At 60.0% G+C, this 23,887-nt stretch overlaps 1 protein-coding gene across 1 annotated transcript; it reads left to right on the top strand.

Moving 5' to 3' along the window:
* On the top strand, positions 1 to 22,565 carry QSOX1 (quiescin sulfhydryl oxidase 1). Its single transcript, XM_058657155.1, has 12 exons — positions 1 to 59; positions 1,497 to 1,614; positions 8,302 to 8,347; positions 8,640 to 8,742; positions 9,777 to 9,867; positions 12,477 to 12,622; positions 13,840 to 13,974; positions 15,409 to 15,538; positions 18,052 to 18,174; positions 18,812 to 18,959; positions 20,488 to 20,667; positions 21,779 to 22,565. The coding sequence occupies exons 1-12, from the start codon at positions 1 to 3 to the stop codon at positions 22,480 to 22,482; spliced, it is 1,983 nt and encodes a 660-aa protein (XP_058513138.1). The 3' UTR covers positions 22,483 to 22,565.
* The last annotated feature ends 1,322 nt before the right edge of the window (positions 22,566 to 23,887 follow it).

Below are 23,887 nucleotides of genomic sequence, written 5' to 3' on the forward strand. Positions count from 1 at the left end.
ATGCGGAGTCAGGTCCGCAGGTCAAACCAGAGGGTGACAGGTCACAGTGGCTCATCAAGGTATTGACACCGATATTCCCAGGAAAGAGTCGGGACTCTCCCAGCATCCCACAGGTGCTGGCCACTACCTCCACTTACTCCTGGGCTGGCAGGTCTTGTGAGAACACAGGAACTCCGGGAGGTGGAGACAGCTCCCCAAGCAGCACGGCCTCCGCTGGGCCTCCGCTGGGCCTCCGCTGGGCCTCCGCTGGGCCTCCGCTGCCTAGCGCCCCAGCAAGGGTGTCCCAGGAAGCTGGCCGAGTCCTCTGGATTCTTCGCACGGAGGCTGTGAGCTGTGTCTGTACCTGGGGCGTGGCTATCCAATCTCTGCATCACGCAGCTGGGGGAAGCAGTGGGCTTAGAGATAAATGCCGTCTGGCTTTCCTGATGGGGCTGTGGGAGCACTGACCCGGACGTGCTGGGTACAGGAGAGACACGGCACATTTGCCGATGCCATCTGAGCTCCACTGAGGCTTTTGGCCACTGCCAGCCAGGTACAGACAATGGGCTTCACCTAGAGGACAAAACCGTTTTGTGATTGGAGCAGTTGGCACCCCTGTAAACTGCCTGAACCTGCAGAGGCAGAGAAAGCAGGAAGTGGGGCTTGGAGCAGCCTGGAGGTGGCTCAGCCTGCTGCCTCCTCCGAGCGGTGATGACAGGGTTGTCTCCTCCCCACTGGTGGTGGGGTGAGGTGAGAGTGGGCAGTAGGTGGTTTTGCCTTCCAGACGGCTGGGTATGGGAGCTGCTGGCTGCTTCCCGAGCCCTGGCCTGGGTTGATGGAGGAGCAGGACCTGCTACTTTCCCTGTGGCTCCTGGATTCAAGGCACCTTTCCCCTCCTCCTGTAGGTTTCCTGTCTCCACGTCTAGCAGGGGGCCCATTCCCCCCACTACATCCAAGCTGGCTTGACTGCCTGTGTCCCTGGCTCAGAGATCTCTGAGGATCCCCAGGGGAATTCTCCCCCACCCTCACCCTAAGCCCTCCACCCTTTAGAAACTTGATTGTATCCTCCAGTGCCCCAAGGTCCACAGGGAGCTCGGCCTCATCAGAGCCTTCCCCTGGGGGCCAGGCTCCTCCTACTTCTCTCTTCAACCAACCCCCCAGCCCCAGCCCTAGCCCTGACCACCCACGCACTGAACCATCTTCAGCTGCTCTCCCAGGTGTATCAGCAGGGACCTGGGTGGGAAGTGGAACAGCTGGGATTCTAAGGGGACTCTGGCACGGGATGCTGGTGCCCCCATGGCAGCTTAACCCCGGCGTGCATGCGTCTCTCCCCCACTACAGGGGGGCCAGCCCTGGCTTAGGGGGCAGTTCCTGTGAGGCCCTGAATCATGAGGACTGAGGGGCCAGGCACTCTGAGGTCTTTTTCTGTGGGAGAAGTGACCCTGTTCCTCTGAGCTTTGGGGCAGGGCTGGTGTCCTTGGGGGCAGGGGTACCTGGCTCTGCGCCTCCCTAACCAGGCGTCTCCTCCTTTCAGACTGGAGGCCGGCGCTGAACCTTGCTGCCCTGGACTGCGCTGATGAGACCAACAGTGCCATCTGCAGGGACTTCAACATCCCCGGCTTCCCCACCGTGAGGGTGCGTGTCGCCCGGCCAGGGCGGGAGGGTAGTCCTGGCTAGGAAGGGGGCTTTGTGCATCCTGTGCCTGTTGGGGCTCCTGGCCTGCCTGCTGTGCTCGCTGCTCTCTGAGCCCTCTGTGACTGGTTTCAGCCCCCAGCCCCAGCTTCATGCAACACCCGTGGGAAGACAGGTTCGTTGGGTCTGGGAGAGTCTGTCCTTTGTAAGGGAGAGAGGGTCGTGTGAGAGCTATGGGCCAGGCAGTGTCACCTGGGGTTCTCCTCCTTGACCACCAAGCCCGGGAGCCTGACTCTGGAAGCCCTGGATTTGGAGGACCCATCTGTGGGCAGGGTCTGGCCCCAGAGACCTGGCAGGCTTCCCCCTCATCAGGCCAGGACCGTGAGCTGTAGGTGCTCAGAAGGGTCTGCCCGGGGTAGCCTCACCCAACGTGCCCAGGATCCGGTGTGCAGTACGGGTGCCGTCACACCCTGCAGCCACAGCCACGGGGAGGGCACCGTAGCAGGGTGCATACCCTGCTCTAGTCCTGTTGTTTTTTTTCTTCCAAATTAGAGACTGCGGATCCTCCTCCACCCCAGTCTCTCTCTCCTGACCTCTGGTGAGACTTAATGCCCTGCCTCCCCATCCAAGAAAAGCACTTTCCCCTCCAGCCCCTAAGAATAATCAGGAAATGCCTTTGAGAGTTGACTTGCCAACTGTTGTCCCTGGAACATGAGCTCTCTGAGCTTGGGTACTTGGCATTTCAAGCAGCGGGCCAGAACTCAGCCTAATGACCCCATGAGCATGGGTCTAGGAAGCACCGCCCGGGCTCCTGCAGCAGTCTGGCTCCAACTCCCTCCCCTCTTCCCGGTGATGACACTCCTGGATCCCGGGACCTGGGCCACCTCCCTGGCTTAGCTGAAGCTGGGCTGATGTGCTGTGCTACAGTCCTTCCTTTAATGTAAAAGACACCCCCGCACCCTGCCAGGACTGGGCCTTTCCCCAGCCCCGTGGTATATGCACTGGGAGCCAGGGAATGGGGCTGAGCAGGCCGAGTGGGCTGCCCCGAGGCGAAGCCGTGGGCATCACGGACAAAGAAGATGCTTGATTCCTTCCCTGCAGGGCTTGGCATTGCCATGCCACCGTGGCCACATTGGCACACCTTGCTGGGACCCTGCAAGGCCTGACAGCCAGGACTTTCCCGTTCCTGCCTGGCAGAGGCTGGGCCCAGAAACTGGGGAGGCGGCAACCAAGGCAGGTGGCTGTACAGGGCTCCTAGCTCCTCCGAGTCACGCAGCACACGCAGCCTGGATGCCGTGAAGGAGTCGTCATCTCCGTTGCCACCCAGCTTGTGGGAGGGGTGCTGGGTGGGCCTTCCCCTGCCTCCAGACGGGCAGCACCTGCTTGGCAGGGCCATTCCACAAGTCATCTTTCCCCAGAGAGCAGGTGTCAGGACCTCTCTTGGCAAAGCCTCCCCTGCCTCCGCTGAGCAACCTGCAGCTCTGTTTCGGCTTAGCTGAGCCGAGTGCTTCAGGCTATGGCTGTATCTCTGCCCTCGGGCCCCAAGCTGATCCCGCAGAAGTGCTGCAAAATAATGTGTACTCAAAGGGCAGCACATGCTGGCGTTTTCTGCCTTGACAGTTTCTTTCAACTGCAGGTCGTCAGATCCAGTCTTAGGCAAACACTGCCCAGACAGGTTCCAGGTCTCTCGGGGTGCCAAGAGCCTGTGAGCCCGTGGCCTTTGAGGCCCGGCTCCCTGGAAAGCAGAGCAGACCCTGTGCGACTGGAGCCTGTGCTTGTCACCCACACCCAGCCGCTGCTCAGTGGGGAAGGGGAGAATGCTGTCGATTTCCTGGGGACAGGGCCACCTGGTGACCTTGTGTCAGGGTCCTTTTCCTCTGCACGCCCCTTGTCACCATGAGTAAACAGCGAACTTCCACTAACCCAGCCTGTTTAGAAACACCCTGTCCCTGGAGGGCAGGTCACAATCCCAGCCCGGCAGGGAGGGGCCGTGCCGGCTGCCCACAGCCACAGCGGGGGGACTGGGGACTGGAGGCTGTGCCTTCTTGGGGGGGGGGTGCTCTCCGTGAATGCTAGCTGGGGCCCCTCGCTGTCAGGGCTGGGCTGGAAGGAGGCTGACACAGAACAGACCACTGGGGTGAAACAGCTGTGTCTTCCTTTTGCCAAATTCCTGGACATCAGGCCAGGAGGAGTCCAAGTCCTCCCTCGACCGCTTACTGCATGTCACTGTGCCAGGCCATGGTCCTCGGTTTCCTTGTCTGAGAAGTGGGTGCCATCTGCTTCATCTGATCATTGCTGAGAATGAAGTAGGCTTTCTTTAAAAGTTTTTTTTAACTTGAAAGGCAGAGTTACAGAGAGAAGGACACACAGACACACACACAACCAGAGAGAGAATCTTCCATCCACTGCTTCACTCCCCAAATGGCCACAGCGACAGGGCTGGGCTGGTCCAGAACCAGGAGTCTGGAGCTTGCTCTAGGTCTCCCATGTGCAGGGCCCTCTTCTGCTGCTTTCCCAAGCACATTAGCAGGGAGCTGGATGGGAAGTGGAACTGCCAGGATTCGAACTGGTGCGCATATGAGGTGCTGACGCGCCAGGCAGAGGCTCAGCTTGCCATGCCACGGCAGTAGCCCCTGAAGTGGGCCTCCAGGTGTGAACATGCCGAGACTCGGGTGGGGTTTGGAGAAAATGCTGGGTAAATGTTCATTTTATTCCTTCTCATTTCTGGGGTGAGTGGGTACTTCTCTGTGGCCTGGGTAGTGTGGGGGCCAGTGCAGCCACGTGATGTTGGCTGGGTGCATGGTGCTGTACTCAGCATAGTGGGGCAGTCCCAGAGCTAGCGTGCGGCCTCCATCCTGTAGCACACACACAGGGCCCAGTTGGAGAGAGAGCGGCCGGCAGGCTGCCCGGAGCCTGCTGCATGGGGCTCCGTGGGCTCCTGGGCTCTCACCCTAAATGGGGTGAGGACTCCCCATTGCCAGAGGGCGGCTGAGGTGTGGCCAACCTAGAGGAGGAGTGTGGGCAGGGGATCACAGGCAGGGCGGGGGGAGAGCCAAGGCCCTGTGGGCAGAACAGTGGCAGGTGGAGACCAGTCTGGATAGGCAGAGGCTCATGCGGAGGGCTGAGGGGGCTGGGAAGGAGGGGGCCCAGCAATGATGGACCCCTGAATGCAAGGCAGGGCATGTGCGTGCCTTGTGGTGTGTATTGTGTGTGTATGCAGGGCTGGGCCTTGTCCTTAAGTGGGTCTTGCAGATGGCAGGATGTCACGGAGAGGCCTCTGTACACAGGAGGCGAGTCCCCTGGTCACCATGGCTCCCCGCCTCCCCTGTGGCATCTACAGGCTTCCCTTCAGGTCTGGCCTGAGACTCCCTCAGTGCTGCCCGGCCATGCAGCAGGGCGATGCGTGTGCTCTCCAGGCAGCCGTTGCTCAGCTTTGCACAGACCTGCCTGGTACCACCTGGGCTCCCGCTGGAGGGCAGAGGCTGGCTGCCTTCCAGGGGCTCCTGTGTGAGGGCCGGGTGCTGGCTGCTCCTGCCTGCCAAGCAGCCATGCCTTGCCCTTGGGGTTGGTGCCCACCTCTACCACCACCACCACCACCTGAGTTAGGGTGCATTTTCTTAAGAGGGCAAAAGCGTGCCCAGACTAGATTTCCCCACGCATTCCTGGGTTGATCAAAGGCAGAGATCCCCCATCTGACCGAGCAGACATCTGTGGAGTCCCTTGGGGTGCTGTGCCCCCCTCCCCACTCGACCCCGGCACCATGCCAGGCTCCATGGCAGAAATGAATACGCTCTCATCCTGCCTCTTGGACCCAGAGGGGGCTTAGCAGCTTGTTTCCAAGTTGAGACCAAAGTCCCCTGTGGCTGGAGTGTGGCAGGGAGCAGGGGGCAGCAGAAGGGAACACGGGGGCGTCAGATCCAGCAGGGGTCAGATGCAGGGAGTTCGGACCTTATTCAGGGGCTGCGGGCAGTCATGGCAGAGGTGCAAGGAGGAGCACAGTAGTGGGACCGGCAGGGACTGGGGCTGTCCTCAGGGCAGGGCGCAGAGGGCAACAGGTGCGGAAGAAGTGCTGTTGAGGTTGTCATGGAGACCAGAGTCACAGCAGTCAGACACCGGACACTGGGGCTTGTGGGGAAGCAAGCTGCCAGTCTGGGTGGCAGGGAGGAGAACCGTCCCTCAGGGAGAAAAGCAGCCGGGGAGGCTGAACCAGTCGTGTGTGTGCGTGCGTGCGGGGCGGCGGCAGATGTGCCCTCACCCCCGGGTGGAGACGGCCAGGACGGCCCGGCCCGGCGAGAAGTGTGGCACAGGTGAGGACCTGGGCGGAAGGCTCCGGCTGCGAAAGGAACAGTTGGCTGGAACAGCAGAAACCAGCGGCCTGGGCTTTGTCCCTGTGTTCACTCCCTCTGCATGAGCTCTGCAAACAGAACGGAGCATTGAGATCTACCGTGGGGGCTTTAGGAGGGCCCTGGGCTCTTGACATGGCAAGGGTGGGGTGACAAAGCAGGAGGCTCAAAAGGCAGGGGTGGCTTGGTGTGAACCCGGGGAGGACAGCAACATGGAGCGGAGCTCAAGGAAGACGGAGACCCCCGCAGTGGCACGCGGCTGGCCGTGGAGGGGCAGCAGGTGGGGGCAGCAGCATCCAGTCCTGTAGAGGAGCCAGGGAGGTTCTGGGGACAGGTGCAACAGGAGGCAGGGCCGGGGTCGTGGCAATGAAGGGAGCAGATGAGTGGGGGGTGCAGGGAAAGGCGGCAGCCAGACAGGAAGGAGACCTTCTCTCTAACCTTTGTCTTTGGACTCAGACGCAGGGGCTAGAGGCTGTCGGAGGAAGAGGAAATGGTGGCAGGCATGAATTGGTAGCCTGAGCTGTGGGAGGTTCAGGTGGTGATGTGAGAGGCGAGGACCCTGTGGGTGGGTCTCCTGGGAGCTCCCTGCTCAGTCTGCCCAATTTTGGCTGCTGCTGCAGCTCCACACTTCCATGGCCACTGCCCTCAGAGGCCCACACAGGCACCTTTGGAGGTAGGTCATACCAGTCTTTTATTTTCTTCAAACATACTTTTAAAGTTTGTCGATTTCAAAGTCAGAGAGAGGTTGATGTTCCGTCCAGGAGCTGGGGACTCGGTCTGGGTCTCCCACGTGGTTGACCAGGACCCAACCCCTCAAGCCGTCATCTGCTGCCCTCCCAGCTGTGCTTCAGCAGGAAGCTGGAGTCCAGAGCAGAGCCAGAATCCAGCTGGGCACTCTGATGTTGCAGGCAGGCATCCCAAGCTCCATGCCCGGTGTCCAACCTCTGAAATGCAGGCACCTGTTCAGATTTGGCTAACCTGGTGGTTTCTGAACCAACAACAACCGGGACCGTAGCACTGTATGAAGGTCAGCAGGTCTGTGGCGTTCTAACTGGGAACAAATTGGGGTCCGTCCAGTCTGAACACAATCAGTGGCACTGGTGCCAGGAAGGGCTGCTGTGGCCAGACCACTGTCCAGACCACTGTCACTGGCCACGACCCCAAGAGCTGGCTTTCCCGTTCCCTGTCTGAGAACCAATGTCGGTACGTAGATGCTTTACCTACTGGAGCTCATGTTGCAATCTAGGAAACCCATGACTATTAGTGTTACTTAATGCCATTAGATCAAGATTTGTCCAGCAAATAAATGCATAGCTTTCTCCAGAATAAACATTTATATTAATGATCTAGCCAGAGAAAAGGAGAGAGAATCTTTCATCTGCTGGTCCGCTCCCCAAATGGCTCTACAACAGCCAGAGTCTCCCCCAGGTCTCCCTCATGGGTGCAGGGACCCAAGGACTTGAGCCATTTCTGCTGCTTTCCTCAGCCATAAGCAGGGAGCTGGGCTGAAAGTGGAGCAGCTGAGACTCCAACTCAGGGATCATGTGGGATGCCAGGAACTCCACCAGAATACCACCCCAGTCCTGCATTTGAGTTTCTGCCTGCAAGGGCTAGACCAAACAAGCCCTGGCTGGGGAACATTGCCTGTAGGGAGGACGGGCGACCATGATGACAGAGGCTGTGAGTGTCTTCTGGCTGCTGTCAGCAGCGGGAGGACGCTGAGGCTCAGAGAGTTTGCCAAGAAGAGGGCAGAGCAGGCCCAGGATGTCATGTCCGTGGGACAGGAGGAGAAAGCCTCCAATCCAACCGGGTCAAGCAGCGGGAGTGGCGGTAGCAGGCTTGTTTCTCTGGGGCCTCAGGTCCAGTCCCACAGAGAATGAGGCTGGAGACCCCCACCGAGGGTCGACCATGTCAGGCCGGGGTTGCTGGCAATGGAGGTGTTAGGCTCAAAGCTCAAGACAAGGGAAGCTGGGGGCTGAGGAGGGGGAGCTGGCATTCCCCAAAAGATGGAAGCAGCTTCATTTTATTTTTCAAATGTGTCCACCAGGAGAAGCAGCCATGGTTCTTTGTTCTCTTAAAAGTGTTTCTCAGTAACCACGCACGCGCTGGGCGCTGGCTCCTTAGAGATGGAGTCCGCCTCCAGCAAGGGCTGTGGGCGCTGTGGCGGCTCCTGGGCACCCTGTGGGCATGGGTGGGCATGGGCGAGGGGCGGGCTGCCAGGACAGTGGGGAGGGGAGTGGCTGTGGCTCCGGCTCTGCAGTTCCCGGTGGCTGGGTTGTGAGCGCAGCCTCCCCTGTCTGCGTTTGCACCCCGCCGGCTGCATCACTGACTGTGCGTTTACTTGCAGTTCTTCAAGGCTTTCTCCAAGGGCGGCTTGGGAACAACCCTGCCAGGTGGGTGTCCTGACTCTGCTTGTCCAGGGTGGCCTTGCCTGCCTTTTCCTCTCCTTCCCAGGGGAGCCCCCACACTGTCAGGAAGTCCCCCAGGGACTTCTAGCTGTCCTCCCAGTTGGCCTGGGAGATGCCCAGGGGAGGAAGAGGCAGAGGACACACTGCAGGTCTAGGGGGAAGGGCGGGAGGGAGGAGGGGACAGGGTGTTGCCGTGTGTCCAGCCCTCTGGGGGAGGATGTCCTTGCGTGCCATCCCGTCCTCTCCTGAAGCCCTCCCACACCTGCTTCCTTCACAGTGGCTGGTGCCGACGCGCCAACGCTGCGTGAGAGGCTCATTGATGCCCTGGAGACGCACCGTGACAAGTGGCCCTCGGCCTGTCCTCCTCTGGAGCCTGCCAGGTATTCGATCAGCTTTAGTGCAGTGTGGGGTGGGAACTGCACGGTGGGGTCGCTGCCTCTGCTACAGGGCTGGGGACTTCGGAGTGAGCGTGGCAGCTGCTGTGCTTCCTCGGACCCGGGGCCCCTCTGCTCTGGGGGCCTGCTCGGTGAGTGCAGGTCCCATTCCGCCAGGTGGGGAGCAGAGCAGTTGCGGGTTCTCCAGGTCTCCCACCTGCTGCAGCTCCGGCTGCCTCCCTCAGGGCTGCTTGTGGCAGTAGTGGGAGTGCTCTCAGCTGCCTGTGTTGCGTGCGGCAGGTCTGTGCCCCTGCCAGGCCAGCTTCCCCATTGCCTCTTGCCTGGGAAGATGAGACCGAGAGGTGGGTGCTGTCTCACCTGTGGTGTTCCAGAGATAGACAAAAGACACCCAGGCCCTCCACATTTGGAGGAGAAATCCAGATGAGCCCAATGCCTGGCTCCGGGGACTCTTACTGAGAGAAATCAAATCCATGGCCAGCAGGAACTACTGTCAGAGACCCAGTGGAGGTCCCAGGAACTGAGGGGTCCCCCTCCCCCTGCCCCCAGACTACTAATCGTAGTCTCCCTGGGCCGGGCGTGGCCACTGCCACAACTGTAGAATTTGCCTTCCGGTTTGTTCCCACCCGAGGAACCTGGGCTGAAAGTTAAGTCGGCCGAGCTGCCATCGAATCCTGCCCCTGGAAACTTCCGGTCCTTCAGTTCCTTTCCTGATGCCCAAGAGGGAATGGAAGCTTCCTGGTTGGCTCCTCTGACGGGTCCTGGTCGTAGTCTCCCTGGGGACCAGTAACAAGCACATCTTGGAAGCTGGGCCTTGCCCGGGTCTCAGAGCATCCCTCCTGGGCCTCCTGAAAGAGGCAGGAAAAGCTCCAGCAGGGCCAGGGAGCAGGGCGGCATCCTTGGAGGCTAAGGGTTTGCCCTACCTGGCTTAGTGGGCTGGTGGAGGGACCCCAGGGGGGCCTTGTGGTTGCACTCACCTCTTCCCGGCTGGGGAGAGTTAACCCCAATATCGTCTCTTGCAGGCTGAAGGAAATTGATGGATTTTTTGCAAGAAACAATAAAGAATACCTGGCTTTGATCTTCGAAAAAGAAGGTTCCTACCTGGGGAGAGAGGTAAACGTCTTGCAACCCTCAGATGGCCACTGGGAGAACCCCCTGTTCTGAAGGCAGGGCTTCTGGCCAGTGTAGGATCTCCTCCTGAACTTGGCACTGGTCCGACCTCTGCTGGGAGAAACAAGAAGTGCAGGGACTGGGCATTTTTGCAGCTGAAAACTTTGGCCTCTGGTCCCCACTCTTGGAAACCAGGCCCTGACCTGCTGTGTGTGGAGCACTGAGCTCCCAGGTGGTCCACGGAGAATCCTCTACTAACACATGTTAGTTGCCAGTCACCATTAATACACATGATCCCAGGATGGCACAGCTAGAAAATTGTCAGGACAGGGTTTTGAACAAGTCTAGCTGGTTTCCAAGCCCACTTCGAAGTGCTGGAGGACGTATTTGGGGTAGGAGGGTGTGAGAGCTGAGCCACACCCTCCTGGGCAAGGAGAGGGCCCTGACCAGGGCACGTGCATGTGTGCTCTGTCCCTTGGGAAACTTGCTTACCTGTGCTGAGGACATTGTCCTGTCTGGAAAGTAGTGATAATGACTTTCAATGTACCTGGCACGTAGTAGGTGCTTTGTAAAGAGCCACACCTCTTGCCTGGACAGAGGATTCTCCATGGACCACCTGGGAGGCTTTCCTAGATGTAAAAGTGGGACAGAAGGGGCCTGGGAGCTGCCCCGTGGGAGGAGGCCAGGGTGACATGGAGGCAGGTGGGCTGACATGAGACCTTGCGAGTGGCTCCAGGTAGGTTTGCTGCTGGGACCCACTCAGCTCAGCCCCCAGCCCTCTGAGCTTGGTGCCAGGCAGGTGGCTTCACTGCAGTGGTGCCTGCCCGCCCCTGGGCTTCAGGTGCATACACAGCCAGGCCCATGCCTGTGGCAAAGAGTTCAACACTGGTGGAAATCCACTACCACAGCGCTCTGAGTAGTCGAGGGGACAGGGCTCAGGGCCCAGCGTCCAGGCGGTGTGCTCAGAAGGGCAGAGTGGCCAAGAACCTACGCCCTGGAGGTAGACCCGCCTGTGACACATGCTGGCCCTGTGACCAGGAGACATGATCTTACTTCTAAACCTGAGGCTCTTCAACTAAAAAAAAGGTGAATTTATTTAAAAGACAGAATGGTAGAGAGAGATCTTGTATCCACTGATTTGTACTCTAGCTTCCCAGACTAGCCAGGGTTCCCCACAACGAGCTGCAGGAAGCCAGGGGCTTAGGCCAGCACCTGCTGCCTCCCGGGGCAGGAAGCCAGATCAGAAATAGGGACTGCATGACTTGAAATGTGGGTGTCCCACGTGGCCAACCTGACCCCACTGCTCCACAGTGCCCTCCCCCAAGAGTGTCCTCTTTGTCAGGAATACTTACGGAAGCAGCACCAGCAGGTTTGTGCAGTTCACCCACTCACGGCTCATGGCAGGCCTCTGAAGGTGGGGTGAATGTTAGCGTCATTTTTTATGAGAGGACACTGGGTCGGAGAGGTGTGGCCTGGACTGCCGGGGCGCCCAGCACTGCTCCCCAGTTTGATGGGTGCTCCTGCGACAGGCGATTCTGACAGGGCGCACAGACATGTCTAAAAGTCAAAATCAAACCCACATGCTCATGAGTGCTTTTTGGTTTTTTTGTTTTGTTTTTTGTTTGTTTGCTTTTTTTTAATTGGCCATGTAAATAGAAAAGCTTCTAAGGACAAGAGAAAACAAGAACCCACATTTTTAACAAAAGATTGATTCATTTTTATTAGAAGGACAGCTTTTTTTTTTTTTTTTTTTTAAAGATTTATTCATTTTATTACAGCCAGATATACACAGAGGAGGAGAGACAGAGAGGAAGATCTTCCGTCCGATGATTCACTCCCCAAGTGAGCCGCAACGGGCCGGTGCGCGCCGATCCGATGCCGGGAACCTGGAACCTCTTCCAGGTCTCCCACGCGGGTGCAGTGTCCCAAAGCATTGGGCTGTCCTCAGCTGCTTTCCCAGGCCACAAGCAGGGAGCTGGATGGGAAGTGGAGCTTGCCGGGATTAGAACCGGCGCCCATATGGGATCCCGGGGCTTTCAAGGCGAGGACTTTAGCCGCTAGACCACGCCGCCGGGCCCTAGAAGGACAGCTTTATAGAGAGAAGGAGAAACAGAGAGAAAGATCTTCCATCTGCTGGTTTACTCCCCAAGTGGCCAGAGCAGCCAGAGCTGAGCCAATCTGAAGCAGGAGCAATGAATTTCTTCTGAACCTCCCATGCGGGTGCAGGATCGCAAGGCTTTGGGCCGTCCTCGACTGCTTTCCCAGGCCACAGGCAGGGAGCTGGATGGGAAGTGGAGCAGCTGTCATGAACTAACATCCATATCGGATCTTGGCGCTTGCAAGAGGTGCCAGGGCCAGAAACTTACATTTCCTTATGGTTCTTACAGCTTGCTGTCAAGTGAAATGCAGTGTGTATTTATCTGGCCCTGACCTTGAGAGCCCAAGCCTGGAGGCCTGACTTGGGCAGTAGCAGCTGAGCATCCCAGGGGTTGAATGTGGCTGGTGCCAGGTCCCTTACCCATCCGACCATCTCCTCATTGAAAGGCTTGGCGAGCCGAGGACCCAGCGCAGGCTCCCTCAGCCCCTAGTGTGCTGCTTTGCTGTCTTGGCAGGTGACTCTGGACCTGTCCCAGCACCAGGGCCTGGCGGTACGCAGGGTGCTGAGCACCCAGAGAGACGTGGTGAGCAGATTTGCCGTTACCAACTTCCCATCTTGCTACCTGCTGTTCCGGAATGGCTCTGTCTCCCGGGTCCCTGTGTGAGTGCTTCCTCCACCTCGCTTCCTGGGCGCATCCTGCCTGCCCTGGGAGACAAACTTTTTCTTGGGGGAGGAAGGCTTGTGGGAGAGGGTTAGAGCTGCACCCCTGGGGGGACAGGAGGGAGTGCGTGCAGGGTCTCTACTGCCCTTACGCCTGCTCATTCGAGCCCCTGCTCACCATGGCCCGGCCCCTACAGTCATTTCCTTGCAGGCACCGACAGACTCACGGGCAGGCTGCCGGCCTGGCAGGGACTCAGAAAAGCTGACCCTCCTTCCCTTTGGCTTCCTAATTGCACAAAAGTTCATTAGGAACCAGACAATAGGCTGTTCCAGAATTGCGAGAGAAAACAATTAGGCCAACCCGGCCCTCTGTCAGGCTCCCGCTGCTGAATGGCCTGTTAAATGGCGCCAGATGGTGCCTGAGTGCCCTTCCCCGGGCACATGATTGATGGCAGCCTAGCCCTGCAGTGAGGAGCTGGAGAGCCAGGGCGAGATCCAGGCTTGACCAAGAGTCCTCAAGGCCGGTGGTGCCCCCGTGCCTGCCCCAGAGGAGGCCAGCAGGGCAGTCCCTGGCCTCGACCCTAGAGCCCACGTCACCAGGCAACCCTGGGCTGGCCCAGCAGAGACTGGGGCACAGGACGGGGCTGGCTCCCGGGGGCCAGCCCTGGCAGGGGGATGAGGCATTGTCTCCTCGCTTAGAGTTGGTGGAGGGGAAAATTGTTTGTGACGACGCTGCCCCGGCCATCTGCTCATTGGCAAGCGCCAGGCCAGGACCGCTGAGTGGAAAGCACTGCCTGCCGATGCCAGCTCCCTGGGGCCACCCATCACCGTCACCGTTACCAAGCCTCTCCTGCCGGGCGACTCCAAGCTGGTGCGCAGCAGGCCGTTCAAGTTCAGGACCCTTCTCCACCAGAAGAAAAAGCGGAAGGACTGTCATGGGGCCGAGAGCATCCCCCTACTGCCAACCTTCCCCTTAGCCCTCTGTTGGTGTTGCTGTCTTTAAGAATCACACAGCCACCAGGCCTCCCTACTAGGGGCTGGAGGGGGGCCAGGGCACAGTAGCCTGGAGCTAACCTTGGAACTGTGCCTGGAGGTGTGTGCAAAAATGACCTTGTTCCCCAGGGGCCCAGCACCTGCAGACCTTGGCCCTGCAGACAGGACATGCTTGGGGCCAGCTGCTGTTCCATACTCACCCCTGCGGCCCTCCTCCCTCGCAGGCTAACCGAGTCCAGGCCATCCTACACGGCGTACCTGCAGAAACTTCCCGGGCTCACCAGGGAGGCCTCGCACACCACCGTGGCACCCACCACGTCTAACAAGATAGCACCCACGGTGTGGAAATTTGCAGATCGGTAAGGGCACGCCTGACTCCCTCCTGCCTCCTCTCTTCCCACCTCGGTCAGGCTGTGGGCAGTGGTGGGCAAGAAAGAGGGGACAGCTTGGAGCAATGCTCCGACTTCCTCCCTACTGTGGGCTGGACTCTGTGAACCCAGAAACGCACAGGCAGCCCCAGCGGCCGCAGAGCCCACAGTCCCTCCAGGGAAGGCACATGGTCTCACGTGAATGTCGGTTCTGTCAGGTGCCCCGTGCCTCCTGGGCCCTGCCCTGTGGCAGCCTCCAGCTGCAGGCACTGACGCCAGCTGCCTGTTGGGTGCCAGTCAGTGCCTGACAGGAGGGAGCTCAGAGCTGGGTTGGGAAGGCGGTTGCCAGGAGAGGCTGCCTGGGAGCATGAGGCAGGGTCCCTGGTTTCAGAGAGGCCTCTCGGATGGCACATGGAGAGTGAATACTAAGTCAGGGAAAGGAAAGAGAGCCAGAGGTGAAAGTGGTCGCTGGGGTGATTTGAGTCAGGACCGTGTAGATCCTTTAGCCTGCCACGATAGCCAGCGTGCTGGCCTTGTGTGCCAGGCTCTGTGCTGGGCACCTTCCCACTGACACTTCATTGAATTCCAGGGCTGCTGCTTCTAATTTTTTTTAAAGATTTATTCATTTTTTTATTACAGCCAGATATACAGGGAGGAGGAGAGACAGAGAGGAAGATCTTCAGTCCGATGATTCACTCCCCAAGTGAGCCGCAACGGGCCGGTGCGCGCCGATCCGATGCCGGGAACCAGGAACCTCTTCCGGGTCTCCCATGTGGGTGCAGTGTCCCAAGGCTTTGGGCCATCTTCCACTGCCTTCCCAGGCCACAAGCGGAGAACTGAATGGGAAATGGAATAGCCAGGACTCGATCCGGCATCCGTATGGCATGCAAGTGCTGCAGACAGAGGATTAGCGTGTTACACTACCATGTTGGGAGAGGGGGCACTTGTTCAGATACAACACAAGGAGGGACTTCAGTGTGGTGGGGCCGGAGAGCACAGCCAGATGTGGCAGCTGTGAGAACCTCTGCCCTGGAAGGGGAAACCTGCCTCCTCTCCACACGCATCCGCACTTCCCAGCCTCGTGGGCGGCTAAACCCTCGTGGGCTGTTCCGGAGCCATGGCGTGTGTGCACATGTGTGCATATGCGGCCTTCCTGTGTGGGAGGTGCTGGTGCAGGGCAGCGTAGGAGGAGCAAGGACTGGGAGGCCTCCGGCTGGAGCCTGCACAGGGCACCCCCTCCACGGAGGGTCTCCCTCTGTTTTTCATTCGGTGCTCTCAGCACCCTATCTGTGCCGAGCAATTCATGAAGGTCCCATGGCAAATCCCAGGCTGCCAGGACTCAGTGACCAGCCCGGCCTGGTACCCAGCTGACACCCCTTTCTCTCCTCCTCTGACGTCCACTCCTCTCCTCCTCGCGGGCCTCAGCTCCAAGGTCTACATGGCCGACCTGGAATCTGCGCTGCATTACATCCTGCGGGTGGAAGTGGGCAAATTCTCCGTCCTGGAGGGACAGCGCCTGGTGGCCCTGAAAAAGTTCGTGGCCGTGCTGGCCAAGGTGAGCTGGGTGGGCCCACGTGGGGAGAGTGCACCGGCCCCTCCCAGGCTCAGGCTCAGGCCCGCCCCGGTCCGCCCCAGGCCAGGGCTGGGGGAGGTCCAGAGCCGGATGCCCAGCAGCGGAAGAGAACCCCAGCTGGCCCAGTGTGGCTGTGGTTCGGCCTGCCTGGCAGGACCCTTCCTCTCACTCCGAGCCCCTTCTCCCCCCCAGGTCATTGGGAAAGCAGGACCCAGGGCTTTCCCATACAGGACGCTCTCTGCGGTTCCCTGCTTCCCTTGCAGACTGCTGGCTGATCCTCCCTGGGCTGGGGGTTGGCCCCACCTGATTCAGTGTGTGCTCCCCTGGCTGACTCTCCAGGGGCTGGGTGGCAGCCCAGGGAGCTCGGGTGGTTGGCATCAGTCTGCCAGCTACCAGGGGCTGCCTCCAGGACTTGAGCCAGGGTCTGGGGGCTGTGCTGTCTACGTCCCTTGTCTGCCACGCCTCCCCCTCCAATGGGGCAAGGGGCTGCGGCTCACTGGCCATGTCCTTTGCCCGGTTCCAGACCCCACACCAGTGCTGCCCTACTTAAACCTCCTGCCGCTGAGCACCGCTGACTCAGTCCTGGCTCTAGTCCCCTTCCTGGACGAATGCTGAGTCAGCCACCCTCCGCCCTGCGTGCCACTCTGTGGACCTGAGCCACCTTGGGGGTGGGGGTGGGATTTGTGCCTGTCCCTCTTCTCTGCTCCCCTTCCCCTTCGCGGCCTGCTCCCCAGGCCTGTGTGGCTGCATAGAGAGGGTCCCACGGGAGGCGGCGTGGCCAGAGGGAAAGCTTCAAAGTCCCACATTGACTGGGTCGCACTAACCTACACCCCATCCCACTATGACAGCCCTTCCTGAGGTCTGGGAGCAGCAGGGTTTACAGCTACAGCTGCGGAGGGCAGAGAGCAGGACAGTGCCCCCTACCCCGAGGCCCTTGGACAGGTACGAAGGACGGCATTGGCCCCGGGCCACACACCTGAGGCATCACCCAGCAGCGCAGTTCTGTGGGTGTCACATCGCTGTCGTCCTCAGTACTGGCCTTTGCTTTGGACCCCCGGCAGAGCTGTGTCCAGCCAGGGGAAAGGATGAGGTCTGACAGTCCCGGGCTGGGTGGGGCTGCCACTGTGCCCTCTCGGTGGCCCAGAGGCCAGAGCCCTAAGCAAGGTCAGGGCTGGCCTTAGCAGGGTAGGGGCCGCACTACAGTGTACCCTACAGTGTGGGCATCGGGGCAGGGCCAGCGGCCTGGAGGCAGCACAGCGGCCTGGCCCTCCTCCTCTCGTTTGCTTAGCCTTTTCTCAGTTATTACAGCAGCCCTTTCCCTTGAGCTCTGCCAGGCTGGCTCTGTCCAGTGCTGTCTGCTCAGAGGCCTAGTTTTGTTCTCAAACGGCATGGCACGGGTTATCGTGCAGTCTCCATTCTATCGATGGAGTAAAATGACGATACAGAGGGTTATGTACCCGGCCCAGGATTTTCCAGCCAGCCGGTGGAAGTGCTGGCTGGAGTTTCACCCACTTGCCGCCTGCCCTGGGAACATCAGTGTACACCTTCCTGGCACCAAGGGGAGAGAGCTGTAGGTGCCCTAGGCCTGGCTACCCTGGGCAGCCCCCTTAGCGCCCAGCTGTGCGGCCTGCGCGCTGTAATCTGAGCGTGTGGGCAGGCGCTGGCCACTGGGGGGCGCATGGTCACCAGGCTTTCCTGTGGCGGCTGCCTTCATCCTCCTGTTCATGCAGAGCCAGGCTGGCCAGCGGAGTACATGGTGCAGTGGGTGCACCAGCCCCATCCCACTCTGGGAAGCCCCCCACTCCACTATGAGCATGATGGCACCCTCAGTCATGGGCTTTCTGGGTGCCCCGACTCTGCCCGCAGGTCCTATCCACAGGCCCCGTCCTCTCCCCTACCTGCTGGTAGGTGTCTGACCTGCTTGACCTCCGCTGCCTTCTTTTCTGTGTCCCCTGCCGTGTGTGCATGCGTGCACACGCGCTCACACATGTGGCACACACCGATTTATCCTCTCCCTGGAGCCCTTGTGGTTTTTAAGTGCTGATACTAATCAGATTTGTGTCGACTTATTGTCAGAGTAGCTTTCCATGCTCCCCAGAGACTCCGGGGAGTCAGCTTCAAGATTTGGATCTTGCCTAGAAGCCCCTAGACTGGCTTATCCTCCCCCACCCCCTACCCTGCAGCCCATGGAATACAAAGGAGCGAGGCCCTAGCCGGCCTGGCCCAGCTGGCTGGTTGGTCAGGCGATGGCCTGTGACCCAGGCCGCCAGCAGCCCGCCCCTCCCCCGGGGGCTGGGGGCCTGCTGCAGGTGGGGATGCCTGCAGGGCCATACCCTCCAGTTTGGAGCTTCCCCAGAGCAGAAGCAGTGAGTTTGTGGCCCCACCTCCCAGGCAGAATGTTTTCCTGCTGGTCTGGGAACATTCCAGAAAAGCCCACCTCAGCCTGCTTTGGCACAGGACTCCCCCTCTCAGCCCCTCCTGTCTGTTCCCCACAGTACTTCCCTGGCCGGCCCTTGGTACAGAACTTGCTGTACTCCATAGATGACTGGCTCAAGAGGCAGCAGAAAAAGAAGATCCCCTACAGCTATTTCCAAACTGCCCTGGACAGCAGGAGGGAGGTGAGTCTGGGCACGGAGGAGTCTCTACCCTACCTTGATTTCTGTGCAAAGTGGGGTTGATTGCACACACAGCCCTTCTCTAGTCTGCATCCAGGAAGGTTGGGTCCTCCCTCTACTGATTGATGAGTGTGTGCGTCCCTCAGCCAGTCATGCAGACAGCAGTGCGGGTGGGTGTTAGCCCCACTTAGCAGGTACGGGTACGGAAGCTGGGGTTTCGAGCAGGGCAGCAGCTTGTCTGAGCTCACACAGCTAGCCAGCAGCCGGGCTGGGGTCAGAAGCTGGTGTGTGGCACAGAGATTATTAACAAGCACTCCCTGCTCCCTGCAAGCACCCAGTGTGGTCCTCTGGGGGGTGGGGGGCACCTTTCTAGACCCCTCGTGCTCTGTGGGCAGAAGTGGGTGCCACACACGGAGCCTTGCAGGTGTGTGGGCCGAGAGAGCCTGAGGGGAGCCTGGTTGGGCCTGGCCTGAGGAACAGCTTGGTCTGCAGAGCTGCCGTGTGGGACATGCCGAGCTGGGGTTGCCACCCCGCCAGAGGGCCCACAGTGTCTGGGTTTTGCACACCGATCTGGGGTCTCTGCTGCATTGCCTGTCTAGGTCCACACTCAGCCTTCTCTCTCCCGTGCGTGCCTCCTCAGGACGCTGTGCTGGCCAAGAAGGTGAACTGGATCGGCTGCCAGGGTAGTGAGCCACACTTCCGGGGCTTCCCCTGCTCCCTGTGGGTCCTCTTCCACTTCCTGACGGTGCAGGCGAGTCGGCGAAGCACAGAACCCCCACGAGACATGGGTGAGTCCAGGTCCCGCGTGCCCTGGCCCGTCAGCCATGGGAACGGGGAGCAGGCCCCTTCTAGCATCCCCTGACGCCACCACAGCATCAGCCTGAAGCCCGTCCCAGGAGGCGAGGGCTTGTAGTTTATTTGAAAAGCAGGGTCTCAGGGAAGAAGAACTTGGATCTGCTGGTTCACTTCCCCTAGTGGCCACAGCAGCTGTGGCTCCGTCAGGCTGGAGCCAGGAGCCTAGAACTCTCTTGGTCTCCCACGTGGGCGGCAGGAGCCCAAGCACCTGGGCCATCTGCTGCCTTCCCTGGCGCACTAGCAGGAAGTTAGTTTGGAAGTGGAGCAGCTGTAATTCAAGAGAGCTCCAAAATGAAGTGTTCTCAGAAGGAAGGTGTGGGAGGGCTAGAGCCGTGGTGGGAGTAGTGGGGATGGTGGCCCAGTGAGATTGGGCCGCAGAGCCAGAGACAGGATGAGGGAAGATGGGCAGGGAGGGGTGCGTTTCTTCTTGTGATGATTTTTACCAATTGGACTGATTTCACGTGAAGAAATGATGTAGCAGAGAGGGAATATGTGTACAGGAAGGAGTCCCTAGACACAAGGCCAGAGGTGGGCGCGCCGGTCCTGCTCAATGGAGTGCTGGGGTGGACAGTGTGGGCAGTGGAGGTGAGGGGCGAGGCAGGCGCATGGGCGGGTGTGCACACCCACACAGCCCTGACCAGGAGGGCAGGCAGCACCGACAGAGGGCCAGGACTGCTGAGGTCTTGAGGGGAGAACGGGTGGGGACTGCCTGGGGAAGGAGAGAGGGTTTAGAAGCCCTGGCAGCAGCTTGAGGAGTATAGGGTGGGGGAGAGCAGCTTTTGGAGGGGCAGTGGTGTCTACAGGGAGGAGCCCGATCAGTGCGAGCAGGAAGGTGGAGCCTTGGCTGATGCCAGTCTGTAGGCACAGGATGGAGAGCCGGGGGGATAGAGGCAGGTGGAGCAGGAATGCCCAAGTGGGCAGGACAGAAGAGGGGCGCTGAGTTAGCTCCTGCCTGCAATGCTGGCAGCCCACGTAGGCTCCAGTTAGAGTCCTAGCTGCTCCACTTCCTATCTAGCTCCCGGCTAATGTGCCTGGGAAAACAGCAGAGCAGAGCTTAAGTCCCCGGGCCCCTGCACAGGCACAGGGGAGACTAGGGAGAAGCTCCTGGCTCCTGGCTCCTGGTTTCGGCCTGGCCTTTGCAACCACTCGGGAAGTGACCCAATGGATGCAAGGTTTTCTCTCTCTCTCCTCCATCTCATTGTACTTTTGACTCTCATATAAATTAGTCTTAAAAAAAAAGTGTGTGCGGGGGGGAACCTATCTTGTAATCGTGTAGGAGTGTAGGGATTTGGGAGATTAGGGCACCTCTGAAGTGACCTCCAGGAGGTAGGGAAGAGGGTGAGGGCATCCCACCCCTTTCCTGTAGGGTGTAGGACCCCTGTGCAGGGGTGACGTGTGCAGGGGAAGGGGTTGGGCTGGCATCCTGGAGGGCTCCTGGACGTGGCTCTCCTCCCCCGGCAGCCAAGGGCCAGGAGGTGCTGCAGGCCATCCGGAGCTACGTCCGTCACTTCTTCGGCTGCCGGGAGTGTGCGGGCCACTTCGAGCAGATGGCTGCCCGCTCCATGCACCGGGTGGGTAGCGCCAATGACGCCGTCCTCTGGCTCTGGAATAGCCACAACCAGGTCAACGCTCGCCTCGCAGGTAAGGAGGGGCCACCAGCAGGGCTGGAGTCACCTGGGGGAGCCTGACTCAGTTGAGCAAGGGCCACTTGAATGTCCCCTCGGTTGAAGACCCTGGTCTTCCTAGGCCACTGCCCGCTCATTCTCCAGCGCCAGGGCCCGCTCTCTGTAGTCCCTTTTCTGGTTCACAGGTGTGGGGTGGGACGACCAGGCAAAAGCACTCAGCTTCAGGCCTGCAGGTCGGGGTGGGGGGAGCCATCTGTGGGGACAGAGGCCTGCACGTGGCTGTGGGCGGCTTGGGGGAGGAGCCTGTTGAAGGAGCTGAGCTGAGCAGGTGGTGGTGCAGGCGCCTGAGGGCCTCCTGGGGCCTCCTGCGGGGACTCTGAAAGGAAGGCGCGTGCCTGGCTTCTTCTCCCGCCCCGCCCCTGCCACCAAATGCTCCATTTGACCCTGCAGCCCCATGACCCCAGCTGCCCCCAGCTGCAGCTGGAGGACCAAGAGCTTCATCTAACCCCCAAGGCGCCCGGAGCAGCCGGTGCCCCCTCCCTGTCTCCCTGCCTGGCCAGGCGGGGTGGGGAAGCAAGGGGTCCTTTGAGATTACAGGAGTAATTAGTGGGTACAGACTTAGCACTGCCTTGCCAGGCCAGGCCTGGTGGCTGTGACCGCTCTTAGACCCTGGGAATCTACTTGTTCCCCTTGCCACCTCAGCCCTCCCCACCAAGGCAACGGCTGTGCTTACACCTCCCTCTGTGGCTGCTTCAATGTGCTAACCAGTTTCGTTCTCCCCATTGAACCTGGGTAAGAGGTGCTTCCTACAGGAATAATAGGTCAAGGCATTCCCTGGGTGACATGGGCTCAGCCTCATGTTCTGACCCCTCCTGACATCCTAACAGCCTGAACCCAAGACACCTGCCAGCGATCCCCCAACCCCTGCTTCTGGGAACCACTGTGGCCCACCCCAACCCTCAGCTGCATTTGGCTGCAGAAGGGCATGTGTGCGATTCTCATGTTTTATGCAGTGTCTTGTCCATTTAGCTGGTGAAAACAGTGCATTTTCTCAGGGCTGTCTGTGGGCAGGCAGGAGGGAGGGCTGCGACGTGCCTCAGCCGGCCTGTGTGTTTTCTCCCCATCAGGAGCCCCCAGCGAGGACCCCCAGTTCCCCAAGGTGCAATGGCCACCACGTGAACTCTGCTCTGCTTGCCACAATGAACTCCAGGGCCCGATGCCAGTGTGGGATGTGGGCGCCACCCTCGACTTCCTCAAGAGCCACTTCTCCCCTGGAAACATTGCCCTGGACCCCCCTCCGGCTAGGCCGGCCCCCCGCCGGGGTGTGGTGAGAGCCCTGGAGCTGACCACAGAGAACTCTTCCACCCTGACTCCTGAGGTGTCCGAGGCCCCAGGAACCACGGTGCCTGCTGAGAGACCCGAGGCAGATGAGCCCGAGGCAGACACGCTCCGGGTAGAGCAGCAGGAGGCTGTACCAGGGCCGCCACGGAAGCGCCTGAGCAGGCGGGACACAGGGGCGGTGCTGCTGGCCAGGCCCCAGCCCCGCGAGGATGGCCCCCAGGGTGCCTGGCCGCTGAGGCGCGTGGGCCGTGGGGCCGCCAAGCTGCTGGCAGGCATGCCTGAGGAGGAGCCTATGGTGGCAGTGGCAGCCCGGGCCAGGAGGGCCCCTGGCCAGTGGCTGCAGGTGCTGGGTGGGGGCTTTTCTCACCTGGATGCCAGCCTGTGTGTGGGGCTCTATTCCCTGTCCTTCATGGGCCTGCTGGCCGTGTACAGCTTCTTCCGGGCCAGGATGAGGGCCCTGAAGGGCCACGCCAGCCACTCTGCAGCTTGAGCCTCCCAGCCCAGGAGTTGGGGGCCGGATCTTCCCGCCACCTCTCTCCTTTCCTTCCCTCCTGCCTGCCTTGTGGTGCCCTGGTCCAACCTGGGAGGGTGGGGTGACCAGGAGAACCAGTTACTCCAGCAACAGGGCCCCTGGTCAGCTGGAAAGAATCCGAGGACAAAGCACCAGAGCAGGGTCCAGGGAGGCTCAGGCCCTCGCCTGCACCTGCTGCCTACGGGATTCTTCTGTCTGTTGCTCCGTTGAAGTCTCTGCTGAAGCTTTAATCTCTCCTGCTTGGACTTGGCCCTCAGTGGGGGCAGCTGAGACCCCGGTTTCCAAGGTTCCCCCTCTTTCCGGGGAGGGTTCCCTGGGCTGGACAGGCTGCAGGTAGACCCTTCATTGTACCCGCCAGACACGAAAAGGCCTTAACACCTGTTCCTCACACCTCCCAGTGGGGGATGGCTTCTAGAAGCCTCCATGCTGGTACCCCCAGGTGAGGTTTGGGTGTTGATCTATGCCACAGGGAGTGTTGGTTGGGATCTGTGTGGACCTGCCTGGCTGGGTGGGTGCTCGTGTCAGCCTGGGACAGCCGAGATCTGCAGTGCCTTTGCTCTGGGCCCCACGGGTGCCAGGCAGAAGGAAGCCACAGCTACAGAAGGTGGCGGCCAGCAGCTGGGCTCCGTCTGCCCCTCCACACTGGGTCTCGCCTCTTGCTCTTGGTCCCCAAATCAGTGCCAACATTGGATGTGGAAGCTGTGGGCTGAGGACAGCAAAGGAGTGCCTGCCCTCTTGGGCCTCCACCTCCCACCGAGGATAGAAAGTGAGGGCAGTGCTGTGCCCAGGTTTGGCCCCTGCTCTGCCCCACTGCTTGGGATGGCTGTGGAATAAATTATTTTTGTTAAGGCAAGCTCCAGTGCATGTTCTTTGTAACCTGTTACTTGGAGACCTTTTATCCACGTGTGGACAGAGTACCCGGATCTAGCCACACCAGGGTGCTGGCCACGATGGGGGCGAGGGATGGGGTATCTTCCCCCGCTGTGCACGGAGCTGTTGGTGCCCAGCCCCTGCACCGGGACCAGACCTTGGTAATGTCCCGCTCTGCTAGCTTCTGCTCCCGCACCTTGCGAGGGACTTGCAGGCCTGCCCTTACCGCCCCTCCCTCCAGGGCTGGATGTCCTGCCCTACCCACTGCAGGTCTTCCTCGTGCGTGTGTGTGTGTGTGTGTGTGTGTGTGTGTGTGTGTGAGGGTCAGGTCTGGACTGGCTGCTTGCAGCAGGCAGGAGACAGCGGATTACGGAGCCTGCCCCTAATCCGGTCTGCTGGGTTTTACAGAAGGATTGGAACAGCTGATAATGAACCTCATTAAGGGGGAGCAAGGACCCCAATCCGATTTGGGGTTTTCTCTGACCTCTTCACT

The sequence above is a fragment of the Ochotona princeps genome, chromosome 2, assembly GCF_030435755.1.
Source record: "Ochotona princeps isolate mOchPri1 chromosome 2, mOchPri1.hap1, whole genome shotgun sequence".
In the NCBI taxonomy this organism is placed as follows: Eukaryota; Metazoa; Chordata; class Mammalia; order Lagomorpha; family Ochotonidae; genus Ochotona; species Ochotona princeps.

What these genes read in the sequence shown, in the direction of transcription:
- QSOX1 (XM_058657155.1), top strand. Translation starts at nt 1, where the DNA reads ATGCGGAGTCAGGTCCGCAGGTCAAACCAGAGGGTGACAGGTCACAGT. An exon ending in CTTGGGAACAACCCTGCCAG is followed by an intron (nt 8,348 to 8,639) that starts GTGGGTGTCCTG and finishes CTTCCTTCACAG; the next exon opens with TGGCTGGTGCCGACGCGCCA. An exon ending in CCCTGGACAGCAGGAGGGAG is followed by an intron (nt 18,175 to 18,811) that starts GTGAGTCTGGGC and finishes GTGCCTCCTCAG; the next exon opens with GACGCTGTGCTGGCCAAGAA.